This window comes from Sturnus vulgaris, chromosome 6, assembly GCF_052056855.1.
Source record: "Sturnus vulgaris isolate bStuVul1 chromosome 6, bStuVul1.hap1, whole genome shotgun sequence".
In the NCBI taxonomy this organism is placed as follows: Eukaryota; Metazoa; Chordata; class Aves; order Passeriformes; family Sturnidae; genus Sturnus; species Sturnus vulgaris.
The window spans coordinates 9,202,617-9,222,869 of record NC_142248.1 but is presented as its reverse complement, the minus strand read 5'-3'; the positions used below and the strand labels follow the sequence as shown (position 1 = coordinate 9,222,869).

At 40.4% G+C, this 20,253-nt stretch overlaps 1 protein-coding gene across 25 annotated transcripts in view; it reads left to right on the top strand.

The window, feature by feature from the left end:
* The window catches only part of MADD (MAP kinase activating death domain), a 67,711-nt gene that overhangs the window by 9,625 nt on the left and 37,833 nt on the right, over positions 1 to 20,253 (top strand). For 13 of the 25 annotated variants that reach the window (XM_088166869.1, XM_088166871.1, XM_088166864.1 and 10 more), the window contains exons 2-15: positions 4,098 to 4,289; positions 6,799 to 7,413; positions 9,995 to 10,298; positions 10,653 to 10,784; positions 11,994 to 12,107; positions 12,778 to 12,858; positions 14,023 to 14,079; positions 14,807 to 14,985; positions 15,577 to 15,812; positions 16,169 to 16,325; positions 17,291 to 17,397; positions 18,236 to 18,429; positions 19,011 to 19,342; positions 19,924 to 20,063. In XM_088166869.1, coding sequence (XP_088022995.1) covers positions 4,228 to 4,289; positions 6,799 to 7,413; positions 9,995 to 10,298; positions 10,653 to 10,784; positions 11,994 to 12,107; positions 12,778 to 12,858; positions 14,023 to 14,079; positions 14,807 to 14,985; positions 15,577 to 15,812; positions 16,169 to 16,325; positions 17,291 to 17,397; positions 18,236 to 18,429; positions 19,011 to 19,342; positions 19,924 to 20,063 — 2,710 coding nt within the window. In that variant the 5' untranslated portion in view covers positions 4,098 to 4,227. The remainder of the gene's footprint in view (positions 1 to 4,097; positions 4,290 to 6,798; positions 7,414 to 9,994; positions 10,299 to 10,652; positions 10,785 to 11,993; positions 12,108 to 12,777; positions 12,859 to 14,022; positions 14,080 to 14,806; positions 14,986 to 15,576; positions 15,813 to 16,168; positions 16,326 to 17,290; positions 17,398 to 18,235; positions 18,430 to 19,010; positions 19,343 to 19,923; positions 20,064 to 20,253) is intronic. The other 12 variants (XM_088166873.1, XM_088166872.1, XM_088166859.1 and 9 more) reach the window with 3 other exon arrangements.

Here is a 20,253-nt window from a genome sequence, read left to right as displayed (position 1 = left end):
GAGGGCTGCTGTGGGGAAAATGACCTCCATCTCAGCCAGACCCCATACAGTGACACAAGTTGTATTAACAGTTTGTTTTATTGAAGTTATTCTTTGATTAAATTGCTTTCTTCCTCTAGATTTGTGTCTCCAATGAGAAGATTCTTAACAAAGATTGAGGACTCCAAGGGATAGATGAAATAGGGTTACTGCACAATTCATGTCTCTTGGGACTAAAGCAGGGCATGGATCTGACACAGATGACTCTAAGCTGATAAAAAGTCTACTGTGATTCTTTCGTGCTGCCCTTATCCATAGTGTGCTGTGGTGCTTTTCATGAGTGTGTTTGTTTATATAGAGTTTTATTTCTGGGAGGACTTTAAATTGCAGAATACTGTGCAGATTGTTCTCTAAGAAGTTGTGCTTCAACCTAAAATGTGGGTGTTTGGGGAATTTTGAAATGCAGAGTAATGCCAGCAATGTTTGTTGTTTTGAACACTTTTTTCGTGTCTTGAGTTACTGGTAAGCCCTGCTTTTGTGCTGGTTCTTGCCTTTTGTCTTTGTGCCTAGGCTACTGTGCCAGCTTTTACTAGTGAGTATTGCTGACAGCTGCTACAGTGTGTGGGCAGTGTTAGTTCTCACCAACCCATTCACCATCCATATAAGTGCTTATTTCAATTTTGGTGTTGTCTGAGACGTGATCTGTTGGTGCAGTGTTTCTATGGTGGGTCTTCACTTCTCTGTTTTTCTCCATTTCTGGAGTTGAAGTCACAGAAAGTCTTTTCTCAAGTGCTGCTTGAGCATTCAGCCTTCAAAGGGCTGGTTCCAATATATTTGCAAAGGGAAAAGACACTGCACAAGATCTTTTCAGAGAAAGCAATCTAAAGTTAAAGCAATTTGAGAGAGAGAATGTCAAAACCCGTACCATTTCAGAGTCAAGATAATCTCTTGGTACAGATCCAAATTCCAACATGAAAGAGGAAAAATTGAAGTATGTCTTGGTTGTTTGATCTATTTCTGTCCTTAGTCTCTAAAATCTAGGAGGTATTGGAAGGATGATAGGAAATCTCTTAGGAAGAAACTACCTCTGTATTGCCTGTAGAGGTGCTGTCTGTAGTTCTGTGATCACATTGTGTTCAGTCAAGTCTTCCAGATTTCCTTAACTACTTTCTGCCTTTTCTTTGTGCCTGCACTAGCATTTGTGGGGCCACTTGGTGAACCAAGTAAAAGAAAAAAAAAAACTGGTAAAAACAAAAGCAGCGAGGGAGAAGAAGGGAGGGTGTTAGTTTTAGTCCATATCAATTCGACAGTCTGTTTTGCCCTGTAGCTGCACAAACTCTTCTGCCAGCACAGAGAAGGGAAGGACAGTGGCCTGAAAACAAGCTTTTGGCAGATAGGGAGGGGGAGGCAGGACTGTTTGTGTTGCCTTATACAGATCATCAACTGTGGTGTCTGATTCCAAGCAGGAGTAGGAAGATGAGTTCCAACAAAGGCTGATGCAATGCTCTTCTAAGTGCTGTCATCAGCCACTGCTAGATCTCTGAAGAACAAAGAGATTGAATAGAGGAAGGCGAAAAACCTACACTTGGTTCTAATTCTTCTACCTCTTGCTCCAATCCAACAGCAAATCGTCTTCCCCAAAAAAGCCTTTGTCTTATGTCTCACTGAAGCTGTTGTGTTGTTAAGTGTAGTAAATCAGTAAAGGCACCTCTGGGAGCCCTGGCACAACATCTGCATCAGTCTGGTCTCCCTTGTATTTGTGTTGTGATAGAAAGCAGAAATCACGGAAAGTGCTCAGATCTTTTTTTAAAAAACTGACGGAAACTTTAGTGTCTGATGTTAGTGGGATGTAGCTTCAGCCGTTCCAGGGAATTGTAAGCCCTGCATATATTCCTTGTATTTGTCTGCTCAGATATTCTTGAAATCTCATGGGTTCTGAGACCCTCATGATGCATACCTTGCTAACTCCTTTGCAGAGCTGTGGGAAATGTGTGTAAAGAATATGCAGTGTAAAGACAAATGCAGTGTATTTTCTCCACCTTCACTGAGGGGTTGTTTTTTTGTCTGTTTTTGAGGATAAACATCTTTGGTTGCCACTAAGTAGCAGAATTTCCTCGAAGTCATACTTGCAGGTTGTGTTGCATGATTTCTTGCTATGCCCCTGTCTGTGACTGAGCAGTTTGTTCCTTAAAGAGTTCTGGGTGAAGCCATTTGGAAAGAAAACAGATAAAGCAGTTTTTCAAACTGGAGACAAAAAGGACCACTTGATATCCCAACTTCATCTTGTTCCTCTTGAGTTTTTCTTTACCAAGACATTTGCAGAATATCAAGGATCAAGAGCTTTTCCAGGACAGATTCTACAATGTTTTCAATAATGTCATTAAAATGTAGAAACAGAAACTTTGCTTCCTGTATCTGTTATTTTCTCTCTTGTTCAGAGAAGATAATTTACAGCAGTATTGCTGCTCAGAGAAGATAATTCATGGTTCTGTTACTTAGGAATCTACAGCGACTGTAGTTGAGGAGTTACTAAAATCATGCCACAAAGTTTCACAAAATGTGAGATTTTTTTATGTGTGACAGTTAAAGTTTCTTTCAGTTAATTATTCCTTAATTAATTCTTACTGACTAGTATGATTTTCCTTTTTTTATAAATTGCATATGTGCTTTTTTGTTCTTACTGTTGTGATGTTTTTGTGTTCTTGCTGTTTGGAGGGCTAATGAATAAATTTCTCTGCTCTGTTCTTGCAATGTGAAGGACTGGGAAAAAAACAGATACATTGCTGGACTTTGAATGTGACTCTTCGACGCTGACAATTTCAGTGCTTATGAAGTAATGAGGGAAACATCAAGAAAATTACCTGATTTTGCTGAGATTTACAGGTTGTTAGTAAAGATGTTATAGTTTTATACAAATAAAATCTAAGCATTTATGCTGCAGAACTGAAAGATTTTAGTACAGTAATAATAATTCTGTGATGGCCTTAGGATGTAAACATGACTGAAATGGAAACCTTATTCTGAATATGCCCCAGAAAGCAATCAATTCAATTTTTTAAATATAAAATAACTCTTATTAAAAATTTCATTGGAATGTTCAGTAAACTTCTAGAATACTCTGAGCATCTCTGATTTTTAGAGTTTCTGAGGCCTTTCAAGTTCAGAAAGTTTCTGTTTTCAGGCTGGTTTCAAACACTGTAAGGAACATTGTAATGTGGATCTGTATTACTTTTTAAAACTTTATTTTTCTCCCTGTTCTTTCATGAATTCTATGAAATATGAATGGTGGGACTGGAAAGAATTGTTTTCTGGATATCTATTAAGTATAATTATTGACAAGTAGTAATGCTGCAGTAAAATCTGAGTTACACCAAGAGGATCTTTCTGTCATGAAGTATTCAGAGAAATTAGCTGCAAGAAGCATGGTATGAAGAGTAATGAAGTTAAACAAGATAAATGGAACCGAATGAATTAAGTGAAAAACCCAATATGATTTACAAGATGCACTTTTGCTATTGCAAACTGCAATTCTGTAGAACTGCAGTTCTGCATCTTCACAGAAAAAGTGTTAGACACACAGTCTTTTGGAATTGTGGAGATCATTCCTGCTGACAGCCATTTGCAGGTTTGGCTTGGTGGGATGCATTTTATGAAATTGGATTTCTGATTTGTTCTGTTTATCCCACTGCCAAAGTTCAGGCTGTGTTTTTTTTCCCTTCAGTCTTGCCTGTTGAAACTCCCTTCCCAAGCTCTCTGGGGATCTTATGGATTTGCCTAAGCAACACATAAACCATTTAATGAGTAGCTCTTTGCCAGTGGTAGGCAGCTTTGTTTGTCTGTGTTCTCCCTTAGAACAGAATCGTAGACTCATTTACATTGGAAAAGACCTCTAGGATGATCAGCTCCAACCATTAATTCTTGAGACACTCTTGTACTTTTTGGTGTGTTTTTCATCTCTCTGCTTTTGTGGGCATATGGCTGTGTTTTTATACTCATAGAGATCTGTGGATGACCATGACTGCACAGAACTCTGAGACTTTCTGGGAATATAATTAATGCTTATATGTATTGGATATTTCTGGTTGTGCTTTTGACACTCTTGCTTTTCTTGGTTATAGATTGGACTTGGCAAACAGCTCCGAGCAGATTCTGTTCCCCAAGGCAGCGATCACAGCTGATGGGATAACTGACCACTGGATCAATGAACAGAAATTCCTTGAGATGACATAAGGAGGGGCATCAAGGACAATGGTGCAGAAAAAGAAAATCTGCTCTCGGCTACTTGACTATCTTGTGATCATTGGAGCCAGGTAATGTGAAACAGTCTCAGCAGAGCTTTTGCTTGGGCAGTAGAGTGGGGATAAATAACCTTGCATCCACTGATGAAGACTTGACTGATGCTCAGGAAGTGCTGTCTGAAATGTGTGCAGAATTCTCCCCTAAGGGGAGCACCTACTTGAGCCAGGGCACTTCTTGAAAGATACTAGTGCAGTCAGAGTTTTTTAACTTGTGGTCTTAGACTTCCTTTCAAGGGTCTGCAAGGGGTGACTAAGAAAAGCTAATTTATCTATCACTCTCTGGTAGTCTCTGTGTCTGAACTTTGCTTCTACTGGCATCCCTCAGGACAGAGGGATTCACAAATTGAAAACACTGAAAGCTAAAAGCAGTAAAATACAAGTTTTCTACTACTTTTATTACTAGGAATGTACTACTAGTAGAATAATACTACTTTTCTAGCTTTTGAAATATAGTCTATAAACTCAGTTAAAAAAAAGCTGGAACTTGCTTTACTTGGCTATTCTCTCTCTAATACTTATTTATCCTCATAGGAATGACATGAATGCTTTCTGGATTTAAAGTCTTATTAATAGATAAAATGTTATGCATATTTACTTAAAGCACATATGAAATGTAGAGTTGATGTATTCTATTTATCAAACATACAGGTGCTTAGTAAATGTTATTTTTTCCTTATTCAAAGTTTATGCAGCAGCTTTCTGCAAATTCTGTGTAATGGGTGTATCTCATTACCTATTTTGCTTTAATTTCAAAATATCACTGGTTCATGTCCATCAGCCTGTTGCTGTACCTCTTGCTTTCTTTTCAGAATACTTTGAATGCAACATTTAAATTGGGCTGAGTGGAGGAAATTGCATAATCCTGACTAATAGTTATTTTATTATTGCATTTTATGGACAGAACACTGTAATAATTTAATACTTATACATCTGTAGGAAAACAACCAAGTTTTCTATATGTGTGTGACCAACTAGGAAGAGGAGGGAGAAATGTTAGCTGCCTCCTCCAGTGAAGCTTATAGTGTCTGATGTTCTCACTTAGAATTTGTTACTCTCTCTTCTGGACTGCTACAGTTATCTTGCTTTTTGCCAGCCCGTGCTGGTTGGACTGCTGCTGCTCAGAGCTGCTGTCTCATCTGGCTCTTTGGCAAATGCCTATGGTGAGAGATGGAGTGACTGAAGTAGCTTCTCCTGTGAAGCCCTTAGGAGCTCCATGTGGCCTTTGCTGTTACATCTTGTTGTCCCCTGTGCACAAATAGCAATGGTTTTTGGAGCTGTTTGGTTCAAACTTTCTCAGTGTCTGAGAAAACTCTGTCCTTGTAGCTAATATTACAGCAAAGGCATGAAGTGGTGATACATGCACTCGTGCTTTGTTGATGTCATTTTTTGGACCATTTGCTGCCAAATGGACTCTCTAAATAGTACCAGCATTATTTGACATTTCTTTTTTGGCAGACGATGCATTTAGTTGTGTCTATTAACATAGAAATTCATTTTAGTGTCTCTTTTTGTTTTTCATACAATATTTCAGTATCCAACTGTACAGGCAGTATAAATCTTGTTACCAGTTTTATTATTAAAGCATTTTTACTTGTTTTGAAAAAAATATTAGTTTGGAAGAATTAGTCAGCAGAGCTATTTACACCAGTGATTTTCTTTTGTAAAATATAAATGTTCTATTACTACTTGTTTGAGTTTTTTCACATCTCTTACATGAGAAAAGCGAGTGTCATTTGTATTTTGAAATAGGCAAAAATGTAATATCTTGAAAGAATCTAGTGGAAAATTAGGAAACAACAGTATTGCCTTTCTGTCTTCATGTTTCTGTAGTGATTTGTGGTGAAAAGATTAGTGAGTCACAGTGGTAAATAGCTCTGCATGTTACAATACAATTTTTATACAAATTACACTTTAAATCCCAATCGAAAATCAAACACATGTTTGAGTGGTTGCTAGAACTTTTTAATGGAAATGTTTTTAGGATGAAGTCCATATCACTCCACTGTTTGTCTGAGTTCTTTCCTTGTAAATTCTTGCTTTCCGAGTTAGGAATTGATACTGGGTTTTCTCATTTAGTTTTTCATCTTGTTCATAAATGGCTGAAGTCGAGGAGCTTTTCCCTCTTACTGTGTATTTGGAGAAGGACAATGTGTTTCCTACTGAAGTGTTGCCCAGAGACCTGTGCAGTTAAAATAATTTGAAAGTCAAAGTTGGAGCAACATTACAATACAGTGTTCTCCTGGGAACACCATATTCCTGGAAGGCCTTTTCTTAATCAGATTTGAACAGGCTCCTTGCTAATGATTGTACAGACTTAGAATTCTTTACTTAACCTTTCTGCCTTGTGCTGGTGAGTGAGCTTTGTTGCTAGTGACTGAGAAGCTGCACTTTTCCCTGGATAGTTGGGAAGAGAGGAAACAAAGATGAAGCTGACACATTAGTAAAGAAACTCTTGGGAGTTCCCAAAAATATTTATTATTAGTGAACTATGTATGGGGTTTTTTTGTTTGCTTCCTTGTAGGCACCCAAGCAGCGATAGTGTTGCTCAGACTCCTGAGCTGCTGCGGCGTTACCCTCTGGAGGACCACGCAGACTTTCCTCTCCCGCCCGACGTTGTGTTCTTCTGCCAGCCAGAAGGATGCCTGAGCGTGCGGCAGAAGCGCATGAGCTTCCGCGACGACACTTCCTTCGTCTTCACCCTCACGGACAAGGACACGGGCGTCACTCGCTATGGAATCTGCGTCAACTTCTACCGCTCCTTCCAGAAGCGAGTACCCAAGGAGAAGGGGGAAGGCACGGGGGGACATCGAGCTCGAGAGGGACAGAAGCTCCCTAAAGCTGGGGATCCACCGGCACCCGCGGAGGAAGTGGGCACCGAGAGCTCCGAGAGTGGCTCTTCACTGCAGGCCCCCAGTGCCGAGTCCACCCCCGACGTGAACAGATCCCCGCGCACTAAGCGCCTGGCCAAAGGCAGCCATCGCTCTCGGAACAGCACTCTGACTTCTCTGTGCATCCTCAGTCATTATCCCTTCTTTTCCACCTTCCGGGAGTGTCTGTACACCCTCAAGAGACTTGTGGACTGCTGTAGTGAGAGACTGCTGGGCAAGAAGCTGGGGATTCCACGTGGGGTGCAGAGGTACGTTGAGAGGGAGGAACTTTTCCTCCTGCTGTTTGTGCTCAGTGCTGCAATTTATTTGCATGGTAAATTGTGGCTGCAGATGTGGTTGCAAAAGCAGCCAAACACCAAGGCCTTTTTCACTGTTTAAACCCAGATTGACAGTAGGAAAAGGAAGTTTTTATAACAATTTCTTTAATACTTCTCTCTCTGATTCTGTAACCTGGTATGATTTTCATTTATATTGCACCTAAGGAGGCACTGCCCTTCTGATGACTGAAGCTGAGAGCTGATGCTGTTACTGTTGCTTTGGCATTTAAGCTCTGTGTCAGTATATGTCAGGACTGATTCTCTGGGAAATTAGAAGCAGCAAAGAAATAAGAGAGAATTTCCACTTGGGGCAGGAGGAAAATGATGAAAATGTGCTTAACAAGCTTATGAAACAGTCTGAACTTCAGCGTGGGAGAGAAAAGACTAGAGAAGCAGGATCAGCTGAAATAGGTCAAAGTACAATATTTGAAGGAGAGAGGCAGGAGAGGTAGAAAACAAAGCAGTTGTCTAGGAAACACAGGAATGGTTGTTGGTAACAGCAAATTAACAGAAACTTAATGTATATTTAATATAATGTAATAATCTTAATATATCTGCTGTTACAGTATTGAGTATGTAACAGAAGCAATTGCACTGTAGGGTATGGAAGGAAGAATGTTTTTTATGTATTTCAGCCAAGGATGTGTATCTGTGCTACTGTGCCTGACACCTTCATTTCCTTTCCAATGTGCTAACTGAATAGAAAAGGTATGAAATTAATCTTTGGAGAAGCAGGGAATTATCTCAACAGTTTGAAGGACAGGACTGTGAGATAGTACATAATGTGAGTTAAGTAGCTTGGTACACTCCAAATTAAACTTGTCAAAAGCAAAACATGATGGGATTATAATTAGTATAATTTTTATCTTTATAAGCTCTTTACTTTCTGCATGAAATGGAAAACGTGTCCTATTCATAGAGAAGTGGCCTACTTCTTGGGCTACTGCCCTGGAATTGGTGTTCTGGGCTAGTATTCTTGCATTAGCAGATTTATCACTTGAATCCACTGATGGAGAATAAATTATGTTGTCAGAGCAAAACATCTCCCCCCAGTAGAAATATATGTTAAGGAATGTTATTTTGTCACTTGGTTTAGCCTGATAATTATTGAGGAAAAAACACCCCACTGAATTTCATTATTTTCCTCAATTTGGTGTTAAAATGACATGTGGTCTTTGAAAAATTTGCCCTTATTGGACATAATTCTTAAAGAGAATAATTGAGTGATGATGAGGATGGCAAAAGAAGGAATATTGAGCATACATCTCTGGGAAAAGTAAAGCAGCAGGTTTGAATTACCGTGTGGTTTCTAGTGGTGACCTGGAAACATAGAACAGTTTTGAAGTGGTGGCTGAATAAAGGTGAAACTGAATCCTTACAGGTGGCAAAAGGTGGAGCACACCTCTTAGCAGCCTCATGTCTTGTGCATGACAAGTAGCTGAAGGAAGAGTGCAGGATGAGAAGCATCACAGTTCCTCAGAGGTGTATCATGTACTCAGTGTAATCTCAAATTGCCCTTGTTTTGAGCCATCCAAATTTCTCTAATTATTCTGTCTTTGTGAAGCCTCCAGTGTCACAATCTTTTTCCTTTTCATTATTTTTTTTGAAGTCGTGAACTGTAAGATAGAACCTCCAGTTTGAACTCATAGCCTTCTAAGGGATCTCTTACAGTAACTCATGATATTTATCAGGCTGAAGTTATTTGGAGAATGAATACAGAAGGTTTGCAGCATTCACTGTGCTACAGGGTAAAGGACTGAAGTGGACAAGACAGTGCTTCCCTTGTCAGAGCCAGTTTTGAGTGTTGAAGCTCTGAAGGCCCTGAGCAATGCTGTTCGTGCTTTTTGGCCAGCCTGTCTATGAGCTACAGGTTTGCAGATTGCCAAATTAGGGTGTGGAAAACTTGCTGCTTATTTTGCTAAGATACCTAAATGCTTTCTACACAGCTTTCAGAGATTTAGCTGAAATAGATCCATTTTTTCCCATGGGTTTTTCAGCTTTTAAGAATGATACAGTGCAATTTAGGACAGAATGATGAAGGGTATTTTATCGTGTCAAAACATCTGGGACATCTTGGATATGGCATATTTTTATTATCTCGGGTTTAATTCATATTCTCACAAAGGTTTGTAGACTGCTAGAAGCAGAGTCCTGCAGTTAATCTGCTACAGTTCTGGAAGAGATAGGAGACTGTCCTGTGTGCCCACCAAATTTCAAGCGAGGGTGATGAGAGTTCTTCAGAGATCTGGACCTGACTGAATCCTTTAAAGGTGTGAATGAAGTCTGAAATTACATACTTGTGTTGATTCCTGCCACAGAAAGATTTATTCTCCCTCACATTGTGGGTTGTATCATTAAGCTGAAATGCCAGTTTTCCGTTCCTTTGTGCTATCAAATGTTTGTTAGTTAATCCTTTAATCGTCGGTGGATCTGCCCTTTCTGTGGAAGAGCCTTGCAGAATGGCTGTCAGGTGCAGTTCCTGGATGTTAACCTTGGCGTTCTCCCTGTCCAGGGATACAATGTGGAGGATTTTCACAGGCTCCCTGCTGGTGGAAGAGAAGTCCAGCGCGTTGCTCCACGACCTGCGGGAGATTGAGGCTTGGATATACCGGCTGCTCCGCTCACCCATGCCCGTTGCTGGGCAGAAGAGGGTGGATGTGGAGGTCCTGCCACACGAGTTGCAGCCAGCTTTGACCTTTGCTCTTCCTGATCCATCCCGCTTCACTTTGGTGGATTTTCCATTACATCTGCCTTTGGAGTTATTGGGAGTGGATGCCTGCCTGCAGGTGCTGACCTGCATTCTTCTGGAGCACAAGGTAAGAAGGGAAGAGTTGATGTTTGATAAGTGTGTAGGAAGTTCTGCTCTCTTCAAAACCAGGTTAGCTGGTCATGTAGAACTGTCTCTCTGCACTGCCTGGAATTAATTTTGTCTGTGGAGGATGAGGGGAATAAATAGCTCCTTCTGAGGTTCCTGTTTTTAAAAGTTCTGTTCTCACTCAAAAAAACACCCAAAGCTTGTTTACAGACAGATTAATGGAGGATTACCCAGTTCACAGCCATCGAATTTGAATCTGCAGAGATCACAAAATCTGTGGTCTTTGTATATACCTGAGGGGAGCATTAGAAGTGAATTGTTGCTGCAGTGCTAATGGGAGTTTCTTTCGTTGCAGGTTGTATTGCAGTCCCGAGATTATAATGCACTTTCAATGTCTGTGATGGCCTTTGTGGCCATGATCTACCCTTTAGAGTACATGTTCCCAGTGATCCCTCTGCTTCCCACCTGCATGGCCTCTGCAGAACAGGTACATATTTTTCCTTCATTGATCTTTCACAAAAGATGTGTCTATGATGTCTAAAACTCATGTAGTTGTGGTCCTTTTGTCATTCACTGTCTTCTCAGAGATTGTATCTTTGCCTTGCAAAGAGCATTGCTTGAGTGTGACTATTTAAATCATAGGTAACACCACTTATGTAGGATATCTTCAGAACACGCTCAGTGAATAGAATGATTCAAAGCAGTCCTTCACAAACAATAGACTGAACAACATAGCTCAACAATATTATGATGATATTTACCCCCTCCCCCCTCTAAACTGAATATTAAAGTTTGTTGAGGAGGGTCCAGAATAATATTTAAGGATACTTGAGGACTCTGATTCAGAGTTCAGAAACTATTGCCTGCAATCTCAGAAATATGAAGTGTTGTGTTACTTCAGCTGGATGCCTGGGTTTAGCCAATAGTCAGCTCTTTGCAGGAGGTCATTGTTCTGCTTGGAAAAATAGAAATTAGGCCATCTTACTACTTCGGTGCTATCCTGCAGCTGTTCATGTACCACTCCTTGGAGGTGACCAGCAGTTCCAGATTAAAAGAATAAATTAGCCTTCCAAGCTAGTGGTCTCAAGCTGGTATGTGCCTACTTGATTTAAACCTTTTTCCTCTGCTCATTCCCTTGGCAGATGCAATTGAATTTCCCCCATAGGTTTTCCACATACATCTGAAAAAATGTGTCTATCTTGTACTTCTTAGAGATGGTATTATTTTGAAACCAAATTACCACTACAAGCATAAGGATAAAGTCCTTGTATGTGCCTATTTACAATGGCACAGACTCAGTCTGAGCTGAGGATGTATTCATCGATGACTTCATGATTTTCAGCTTAGGCTCTTACTCTGTATAATTTTTTTTTTTTTTACCATGATAGACATGGCAAGCTGTTTCCAAAGAGCCAGCCATGTAGCCATATAAATTATGTCCTGGGTGGGACATAATGGAACATGGGTGATGGAAATATATTTTCTCCTAGATGAAAATTGAAACTTTCTGAACGGGAACTTTTTTTTCTATTGTGCTTCCATTTTATGGTATTTATTACTTATTTATCAACGCCTTTTGCCTTTTGTGTTGTCTACTCTGCTATAGACATGCTGTAGTCAATAAATAAATATGTGGGAAGAACATGGTGATACCAAATGCAGATCTTGTCCTTAGTAAAGTCTGTCTTTCTCTCAGTTGCTTCTAGCCCCTACACCTTACATCATTGGTGTTCCAGCAAGTTTCTTCCTTTACAAACTGGATTTTAAAATGCCTGATGATGTATGGCTTATTGACCTGGATACCAATAGGGTAAGTGGCACCCATAAGAACTTGTGGCTTTATTTCTAGGAGCTGTGTACTGTCACCAGTGTACCCACTGAGAATTCAGTAATGCCTGGCCTCAGTCTGCCTTTGCCACTCCCATCTTAAACTTCAGGATTCCATTCCTTGTTGTGTCTCAAGGCCCCCATGTCTTTGGCATCTTTTTTCAGTTAATTGATCTGGCTATATCATTAAAAGGTAATTCCTCAAGGAAATGATAGAACTTTCTTCTTGACTAATTATCACACTGTGTCTTATGGCCTTACCTAAGAAACCCAATCTGTTAAGAGCCTTCCCACAGCCTTGGTTGTCATGATTCAAGTGGGGCTGTGTATCTCGCTTTCTACAAGGATATGAGCAAGGCTGATTCAAGGAAAATGTCTATAACATCATCTGCTTGATGGAAAGTGTGGGTTGATTGAAACTTCTCATTTTTGCAGTAAATGTTAAAGTAACTTCACTGTTTATTATATCGTAAACAATAACAACCATAAAGAAGTGAAAAGCAGGTGTCTGAGTTTGTGGGGCTTTTTTGATTCTTATTTTACTTCTGTGTCTTTTATTCCTCGATGTCTGAAGTGCTGGAGAGTCGGGGGATTCTGTTTTTGAAATGACTACAGCTGGGGAATTTTTAGGCCGTTGTTGTGCTTAATTCCAGGTGATTGTTCCCACAAATGCAGAACCTTTGCCAGCACTGCCAGAACCAGAAGCTTCAGAGCTGAAAAAGCATCTGAAACAGGTAATATGCACTCTGGGGAAAGGACTCAGATTCAGTAGAACATAACATATGTAGTGTTGCCCAGCTCTTCTGCTATAGTGGCTAAGAATGCAAATTAGTGAATGTAAAGCTGAAATGTCCCTGTACACAAACAGATGGTTTATTTTTACTGTTGTTTGGGGCTAATTTGTTTCCAGTCAATGCAGAAAGTTCCAGTTTCTTCCTTTACGTTTGCCATGTGGGCTTTAAACTCTGACTTGATCCATCAAGCTATGATCATCTTTGTTTCCCCTCCATTCACAGATCTGTGTGTGAAGTGTCAGTCTCTCCTCTCAGGTCCTGCTAAGCCATTAATCAGCTTGGGTCATCCTGGCTGATCGTGTCAAGCAGGTTTTATCTCTTTATTTCTGTTTTCCTTATGCACGCTGCATGCAGTATCTAAAGGTAAAGTGTGTTACTAATGTGATGAGGTTTGCTCTTTCTCTTTCCTCATAGACCAGGAGAGCAAAGTGTGTAACCTCTCTGATATCCCAGTACCTGCTGTCAGCACAGATGGAAGTGATGTGTTGCCTGGAGTTTTGTTAGATCAACCTTCCCCCCACTGCTGCCTCACCCCCCTGCAATTTCAGGCACTATTTAGCAAAATTTTCTCACTAGTGCAAAGACAAACTCAAGTATTAGAAGAACAAATTACAATTTTTTTTGAAGACATACTCAAAATTCTCAGTGTTCACCCAAATTCAGCTTGCCCGTGTATTCCTATGGACATTGTCGTTGAGGATTTACCATTGGCAAAGGAGTGCTACTGGTACAAAGCTGACAAATTGTGGCCCACATTTCTAAGGTTAACACTTCTGTGTACCTTTGTGTCACATTGTCTTAGAGTCAATAAATGAATTTCAGGATGTCTGCTTTTAAACTGTTATAGAAAGTTCTTAGCTGCATCATTAAGGATAACAGGCTTGACAAAGTGGCCAGATATGAATGTTTGGGGGTGGGGCAGTTATACCTCTTTCCTAAGATGTGTCTATTTTGTGGTCCCCTTTTGTTTTCCTCTCATTTGTGATATTTGGTAGTAATAGATATTTTTTTTTCCCTTCCATCTGTTTCTCTGTGGTCATGTGTTCGTCTTGGCTCTGATGGGCTGCTGTGGTGTTATCATATGATCTTCCATCTTGCCTCCAGTGTCTGGTTAGCATGACTGCAATCACTCAGAAACAGCTGCTCACTCCTGACAACAAGGTTCTTTATTTTATTCTTTTCCCCTCAATTTTCCATTTTACCCTTTTCCTTTGGAGTTTTTTTTTCTTTGTTTCTTTGTTTTGGTTTTATATATTTATTTATTTTTAAAATAAAAAGATGAAGCCTCAGTGGGCAAATGGGAAAAATGAGGAGGGTTAGGATAGGTCTGGGTGTCCAGGACTGATTCACCACTTGTGCTGCTCCTTGAAGACTTTATGAGGGTTGAAGAGGTAGCTTTATGGACAGATGAAGACTTCATTCAAATGGAAAGTGGAGGATTTCAGGGATACAAGCAAATGTATTTTCCTAGAATATCAAATTACTGGTTGAATAGCCGCCTTTAAGGGCAAATTTCAAGGCCTGTATTTCCCAAGATGTATTCAAATTACACATGGAAATAACTCTACAAGCAGTAGAGCTATGCAGTGCCATACTACTGTGGTCCAGTTAGGACTATCAGTTTTCCTGTCATGAATGATCCAGCAAAATGGAATTCCGTGTTACTCCTTGGCTGGCTTCAGGACTGTTTCAGCATTGAGGAGATCATTTTGACAATCAGCATAAAGGAGGGCCTGGAGATACTTGTTGACTCATCGTGGAGGTGGTTTAAGACAAATTAATGGAGCATGCATAATTGTTACAATTGCCTAGAGGGCAGGGTAGCTCTGATCTTTTTGTTCCTTAAATAACTGTTCTTGCTGAATGTGTGCATAATGTCCTTCAATAGGCCCTGGCCAGCATGAGCCTGAATACTCAGCCCATTCTTAATCTAGAGAAGTTTCATGAGGGGCAGGAGGTGCCTCTGCTGCTGGGAAGACCACAGAATGATTTGCAGTCTACTCCCTCCACAGAATTCAACCCTTTGATCTATGGAAATGATGTGGACTCTGTCGATGTGGCTACCAGGTGAGACTTAACAGGAGGGTAGCATTGAGTCTTCATTAGAGTTTGCACTTGAGGGCAGCACAAACATTTCCATGAGTGAAACAGCATCTGTCGGGTATTACTGTAGATTCTACTTGACATCATGTGGGGGAAAAGAGCAGTAATTACAGTGTTTATCTCATATCTGGTACCTGCATGAACATAACTGTGTATCTTGAGGGGGTGTTTTGCTTTTTGCATTTTCCTATAGATCATCCACTCCACCTGGATTTGTCAGTCTGATACTGTATCCACAGCTTAAATCAACAAGCCTTGAGCTACAGAAAAAAAAAGCTGGGGATTTGTTACCTCAGCTAGTAGAAACAGGAATGATATCCTTCACTGAGTGGGTGTTTGTGTTAAGATGGTGAATTAGAACAAAGTGATCTCCTGGTCTTGGTTTGTTTGGATTTTTTTTTTTTTTTTACAAGAGAGCTGTTTTCTAAAGAAGAGTTAGGTTACCATTCTTCAAAGGTTTGAAACACTGTCTATGGCATACCTTTTAAGGACTCTCTTCTTTTTTTGTTAGGCTCTGTGTTTTTATCTAATATATTGTTCTCTGTTTCTTTTTAGGGTTGCTATGGTGAGATTCTTCAACTCGCCAAATGTTTTGCAAGGTTTCCAAATGCATACTCGAACTCTCCGTCTCTTCCCACGACCAGTGGTGGCCTTCCAGGCAAATTCTTTTCTTGCCTCTAGGCCGAAGCAAACACCTTTTGCAGATAAGCTTTCCAGAACACAGGCAGTAGAGTACTTTGGAGAATGGTCACTCAACCCTACTAATTATGCTTTCCAAAGAATTCATAACAGTAAGTGTTGCCTTTCCTGCACTTGAATGTAATGCAGGAACTCAAAAACCAGGCATTCTAAGGGAGGATTTGATTTTATACCGTAGTAGTCCTGCTGGGGAGGAAAATCTAGTTCAAAGAATATTTTTCTCTTTTTATGTATGGCCTCATGTGTTTCTCCCAAGTTAACCTTGCTATTGGCAAGTTGCTGCTCCAATTGACTTTACCTCTTGTTTGATTATGGAGAATTCCTGTAGGCTTCTTAGAGTAAAGACTCTCCTTTTGTGCAAGACTCAGTAGAGGTTAATGTCACTGTGAATGAAGCCTTTGACACCAGTAAATGAGTTTGATTAGCTCTCCTTGTTTTTTTTGTGCAGACATGTTTGACCCAGCCCTAATTGGTGACAAGCCCAAGTGGTATGCTCACCAGCTGCAGCCCATCCACTATCGAGTCTATGACAGCAATTCACAGCTGGCTGAAGCCCTGAATGTCCCAGCAGAGAAGGAAACAGATTCTGATCCCACTGATGACAGGTTAGTGGGGAACATGCCTGTACTCACATGAGAGTTATTTCAGATTGCTGGACCTCTCCTGCTTCTCATTTGCAGCCTTTTCCTATAGCCAGACAGGCTGTTGTTTCATTTCTTGTCTGGGCAGAATACTGACACTGAAGTAAATTTTCTCACTGCTCTGTTATCACAGCAAACCTCTTAACCCTTTGCTAGCATATTCATTTAATGTGATTCTCCATACTTATTTTCCTATTTTCTTTTGCTACCTGTATGCCACTTGACATTTGTCATTTCCTCACACCCTAATTCTCTTTTCTTCCATGCTGTTCTTTCTCTGGTTATTTCTGTTGCAGTACTACAAATACTCCCACCCATCCTACCACTCTTTTAAATCTCTGTCCCCTATCCATAATTGTGCAAAGCTTGTTAGTACTATCTACTGTCTGTGACCATCTTGTGTGTTCAGTAAAATGAAAGGAAACTTTATATAGTAGTTTTTAGCCACATTTCTTGGAGTTTTGTGTCTTAGTTTTATTTCCTTTCATTCCTTTCTGGTTTGTGAGGTCTTTCAGCCTTAGACTTGCACATGTTTTGCATTCTACACAGCACCAGTGGTCCGAACAGAATGGAATTTACCACTAGTGTAAAAAGGAAATGCTTTTACTTGTGATTCCCAGTTCCATTGAAGTTATCCTACATAAACACACACATGTTTTGTGAATTAATAGACTATTCTCTAGTCATGTTTGGCCTCATTAACTTTGCTGAGAGATTTTAAATGTCCCCCCATAACTCTTCACATACCTGAAAATTACAGTTTTTTGCTCTTACTTTTCATGAAGGTGGCCTGTGAAATTTGTTTATAGCTACAATAATATGAGATTTTTAGGAGGCCCATGAAAAACAGTGCTGATTCACATCTCTAAAGCGTCAGAGCTGCTGTTGCTTTGATGCTGCCACTCATCTCTCTCTCTCACGTGTTGTGGCAGTGGCAGTGACAGCGTCGACTATGACGATTCAAGTTCCTCCTACTCCTCCCTTGGTGACTTTGTCAGTGAGATGATGAAATGTGACATTAATGGTGATACCCCAAGTGAGTAACTTATGCTTTTACTTTCACAAGGTCCATGTAGGTTCCCTTTCCCAATTAATCTGAAGCACTTTGGGGAAAAAGGCCTCCCCTAAATCCCTGAATCAGAACAAAGTATTGTTCTATTGTAGTCTTGCTCTGAGGTAAAAGTGTATGGGTAGACTGAAAAAGGATATTTCTCCTGCTTATAAACAATTTCCTCCAAAGGACACTGTGAAAAGGAAGAACAGAAATAGGTGCTGCTGGACAAAGCTGGTTCACTAGATCTGGAACCAACCTGCTGCTGCCAGTAAATACTGTGCAATATGGACAGCAGAGTGTGAGCTCTCTCCTACCCGTGCATGTTGGTTCTCAGTGCTAGCTTTAAAATATTACTCTGTCCTAGTGGGAACAGAAAAATGCATTCTCTGTGGCTTATATGGAGGCTGCATAAACTCTCACTTTGTTCAATGAACTAAATCTAGAATTCCCAAAACATTTCCCATGTCCCAAGGACAAGAGGTAATAATCATAAGCTGCAACAAAAAAACCTCTACTTGACATAGGGAAAATAATTTAGTGGTTATTGTAGTTGAACAGGTTCCCAGGATCACTGTAGAGTGTCAAGCCTTGAAAACTTTCAAAACTCAGTGGGACAAAGCCCTGAGCAACCTGCTTTAATTTTGAAGGTGCTCCTGCTTTGAGGAGAAAATTGGAATGGATGACCTCCAAAAGCCCCTTACAACCTAAATTTTTATGCAAGTTGATTCTGTTGAGCAGTCCTCATCTTCTAGGAATGTTTAGTTAGGTGGGCAAAAAGCTGAGGAAGGCAATGTTGTTTAATGAATATATGTATTTGCAGATGTTGACCCTCTGACTCATGCTGCTCTTGGTGATGCTAGTGAAGTGGAATTCGATGATTTTCAAGAATATTCAGGGGATCCCGATGAACAGATCATGGACAGTGAGAACTCCCAAGAGAATAACCAGCCTCGTTCAAGTTCCAGTACTACAGCCAGTAGCAGCCCCAGCACTGTCATCCATGGAGTGAATCATGTGTGTACTGAGATGAGTTCAGCCTCAAGATCAGCGTATTAGGATATAAAGAATGGGAGAATGCACGTGGTTCTTTCTGAGAAGGGCAAAAGCTAATAGGACTGTTACACCATGCACAGATTAAATTGCATGCTCACCCTGGACTTTCTGAGCAAGGTGGAGTTTGCTGGTACCCTCTTATGCTGGGACAGATCATTCCTGTACAAAAAGTTCTAGTGCATTGAAAAATGCAGCATTAGCAGAGAGAAATGGTCCAGGTTGGGACTGCAGGAGTTACTTTTACAGAGTCTGGAGAGACCTAATGTCTTTAGAGCAGCAGCGAGTGGGGTGGGGAAACTCATGAATTTGTGGTCTTTTAAGAAGAATGGAACATGGTAATGGAAAGCCATTATCCTGAGCTAACACTTACTAGTCAGAGCTATTTTGAAGGGAGTAAGTCCCAAGAACAATGCACAAATAGTGCATTGCATATAAAATTCTAGAAACACAGATAGTGGGGATGTGGTGGGGGCCCTGTAGCAAGCAGCAAGGACTGTGCAGATTTCCCAGTTTGAAATCATTGTTCTTGTCCTGCCCTTCAGCTCTATGTCACGCAAATTAGCGAGCAGACCAATGATTTGGCTGGTCCACGGGAGGCAGCAGACTCAGCAGAAATTGAAGAGAAGTTGGCTGCTGGATTTTCAAACCATCTTTCTTCCTTGCCACTGCAACCAAGCTTTCCCAAGATCAGCTTGGATCGTCGTGAGAGTGACATTGCAGCTGGCAGCATGAGCTCCTCAGAAGGGGTGGTGAGGAAGCGAGAGTATGACAATCCATACTTTGAACCACAGTATGGTTTTCCTACAGAGGATGAAGATGATGAGCAGGAAGAGAGCTACACCCCAAGATTTAACCAGAATCTCAATGGAAGCAGGCAAGTCCTCTTTATCTCCTGCCCTTCTGTACAGCATTTCTGAGGTTTCTATCACTAAAATGTCTTTGGCAAACTTTCATTTAGTATTGAAATGCTGTCAACCCTTCTGGTTTGAATAAAAGCAGTTGCCTAGTCCCTAAGTTCCTTACTTTTATGTAAGCAGTAGAAGCTATGAGAACTAACAGTTCTTTCTAGAACATTCTAGTATACCTCATACTGATTTTTGGTAAATCTTTGTCTTTTGGGGGAAAGATACTGCAGTGATTGGTGGCAATGGGTTTTCTTGTTACTCTTTCAAACCAGAACCCACACCAGAAGTCTGCCAATGCCCTTTTGTAGACAAGTTTTCAGCATGCCTTGAAAGGCTATAAAAACCTGAATGTAAAGATGTTTCAGTTTTCTCTTTTTTTTCCTTTTCCTTGTTTGTTTGGGTGGGAATTTTTTCTTTCCAAGAAGGTGCAGGTAGTGGGGTAAAAACTGGTGTGAATGAGACCAACATCAATCTCCCACAACCATACAAGGTGTTGATTTGGGCCACAAAGGAGGGATGCTAATAACAGTTGTGCTTCATTTCTTTAAAGGTCTCAGAAGTTGCTCCGGCCAAACAGTTTAAAGCTGGCCAGTGATTCTGATGCAGATTCAGATTCCAGGGCCAGCTCCCCAAACTCTACTGTCTCCAACAACAGCAGTGAAGGTTTTGGGGGCATCATGTCTTTTGCAAGTATGTACAATGCATTCATTAAGCTAGTTTTATTTATTATATCAGAGTTAGTTAGCTCCTTTATATAAATGTGATGCTTTCAGGCTGTCTGTGGGCTTAAACAGATGATGATGTGTAATTGTGTCCTTAAGACCTGCCTATACCAGGAAGAATATATGTTTTTTCCTAATAAATGAAAAGCTTCTATTTC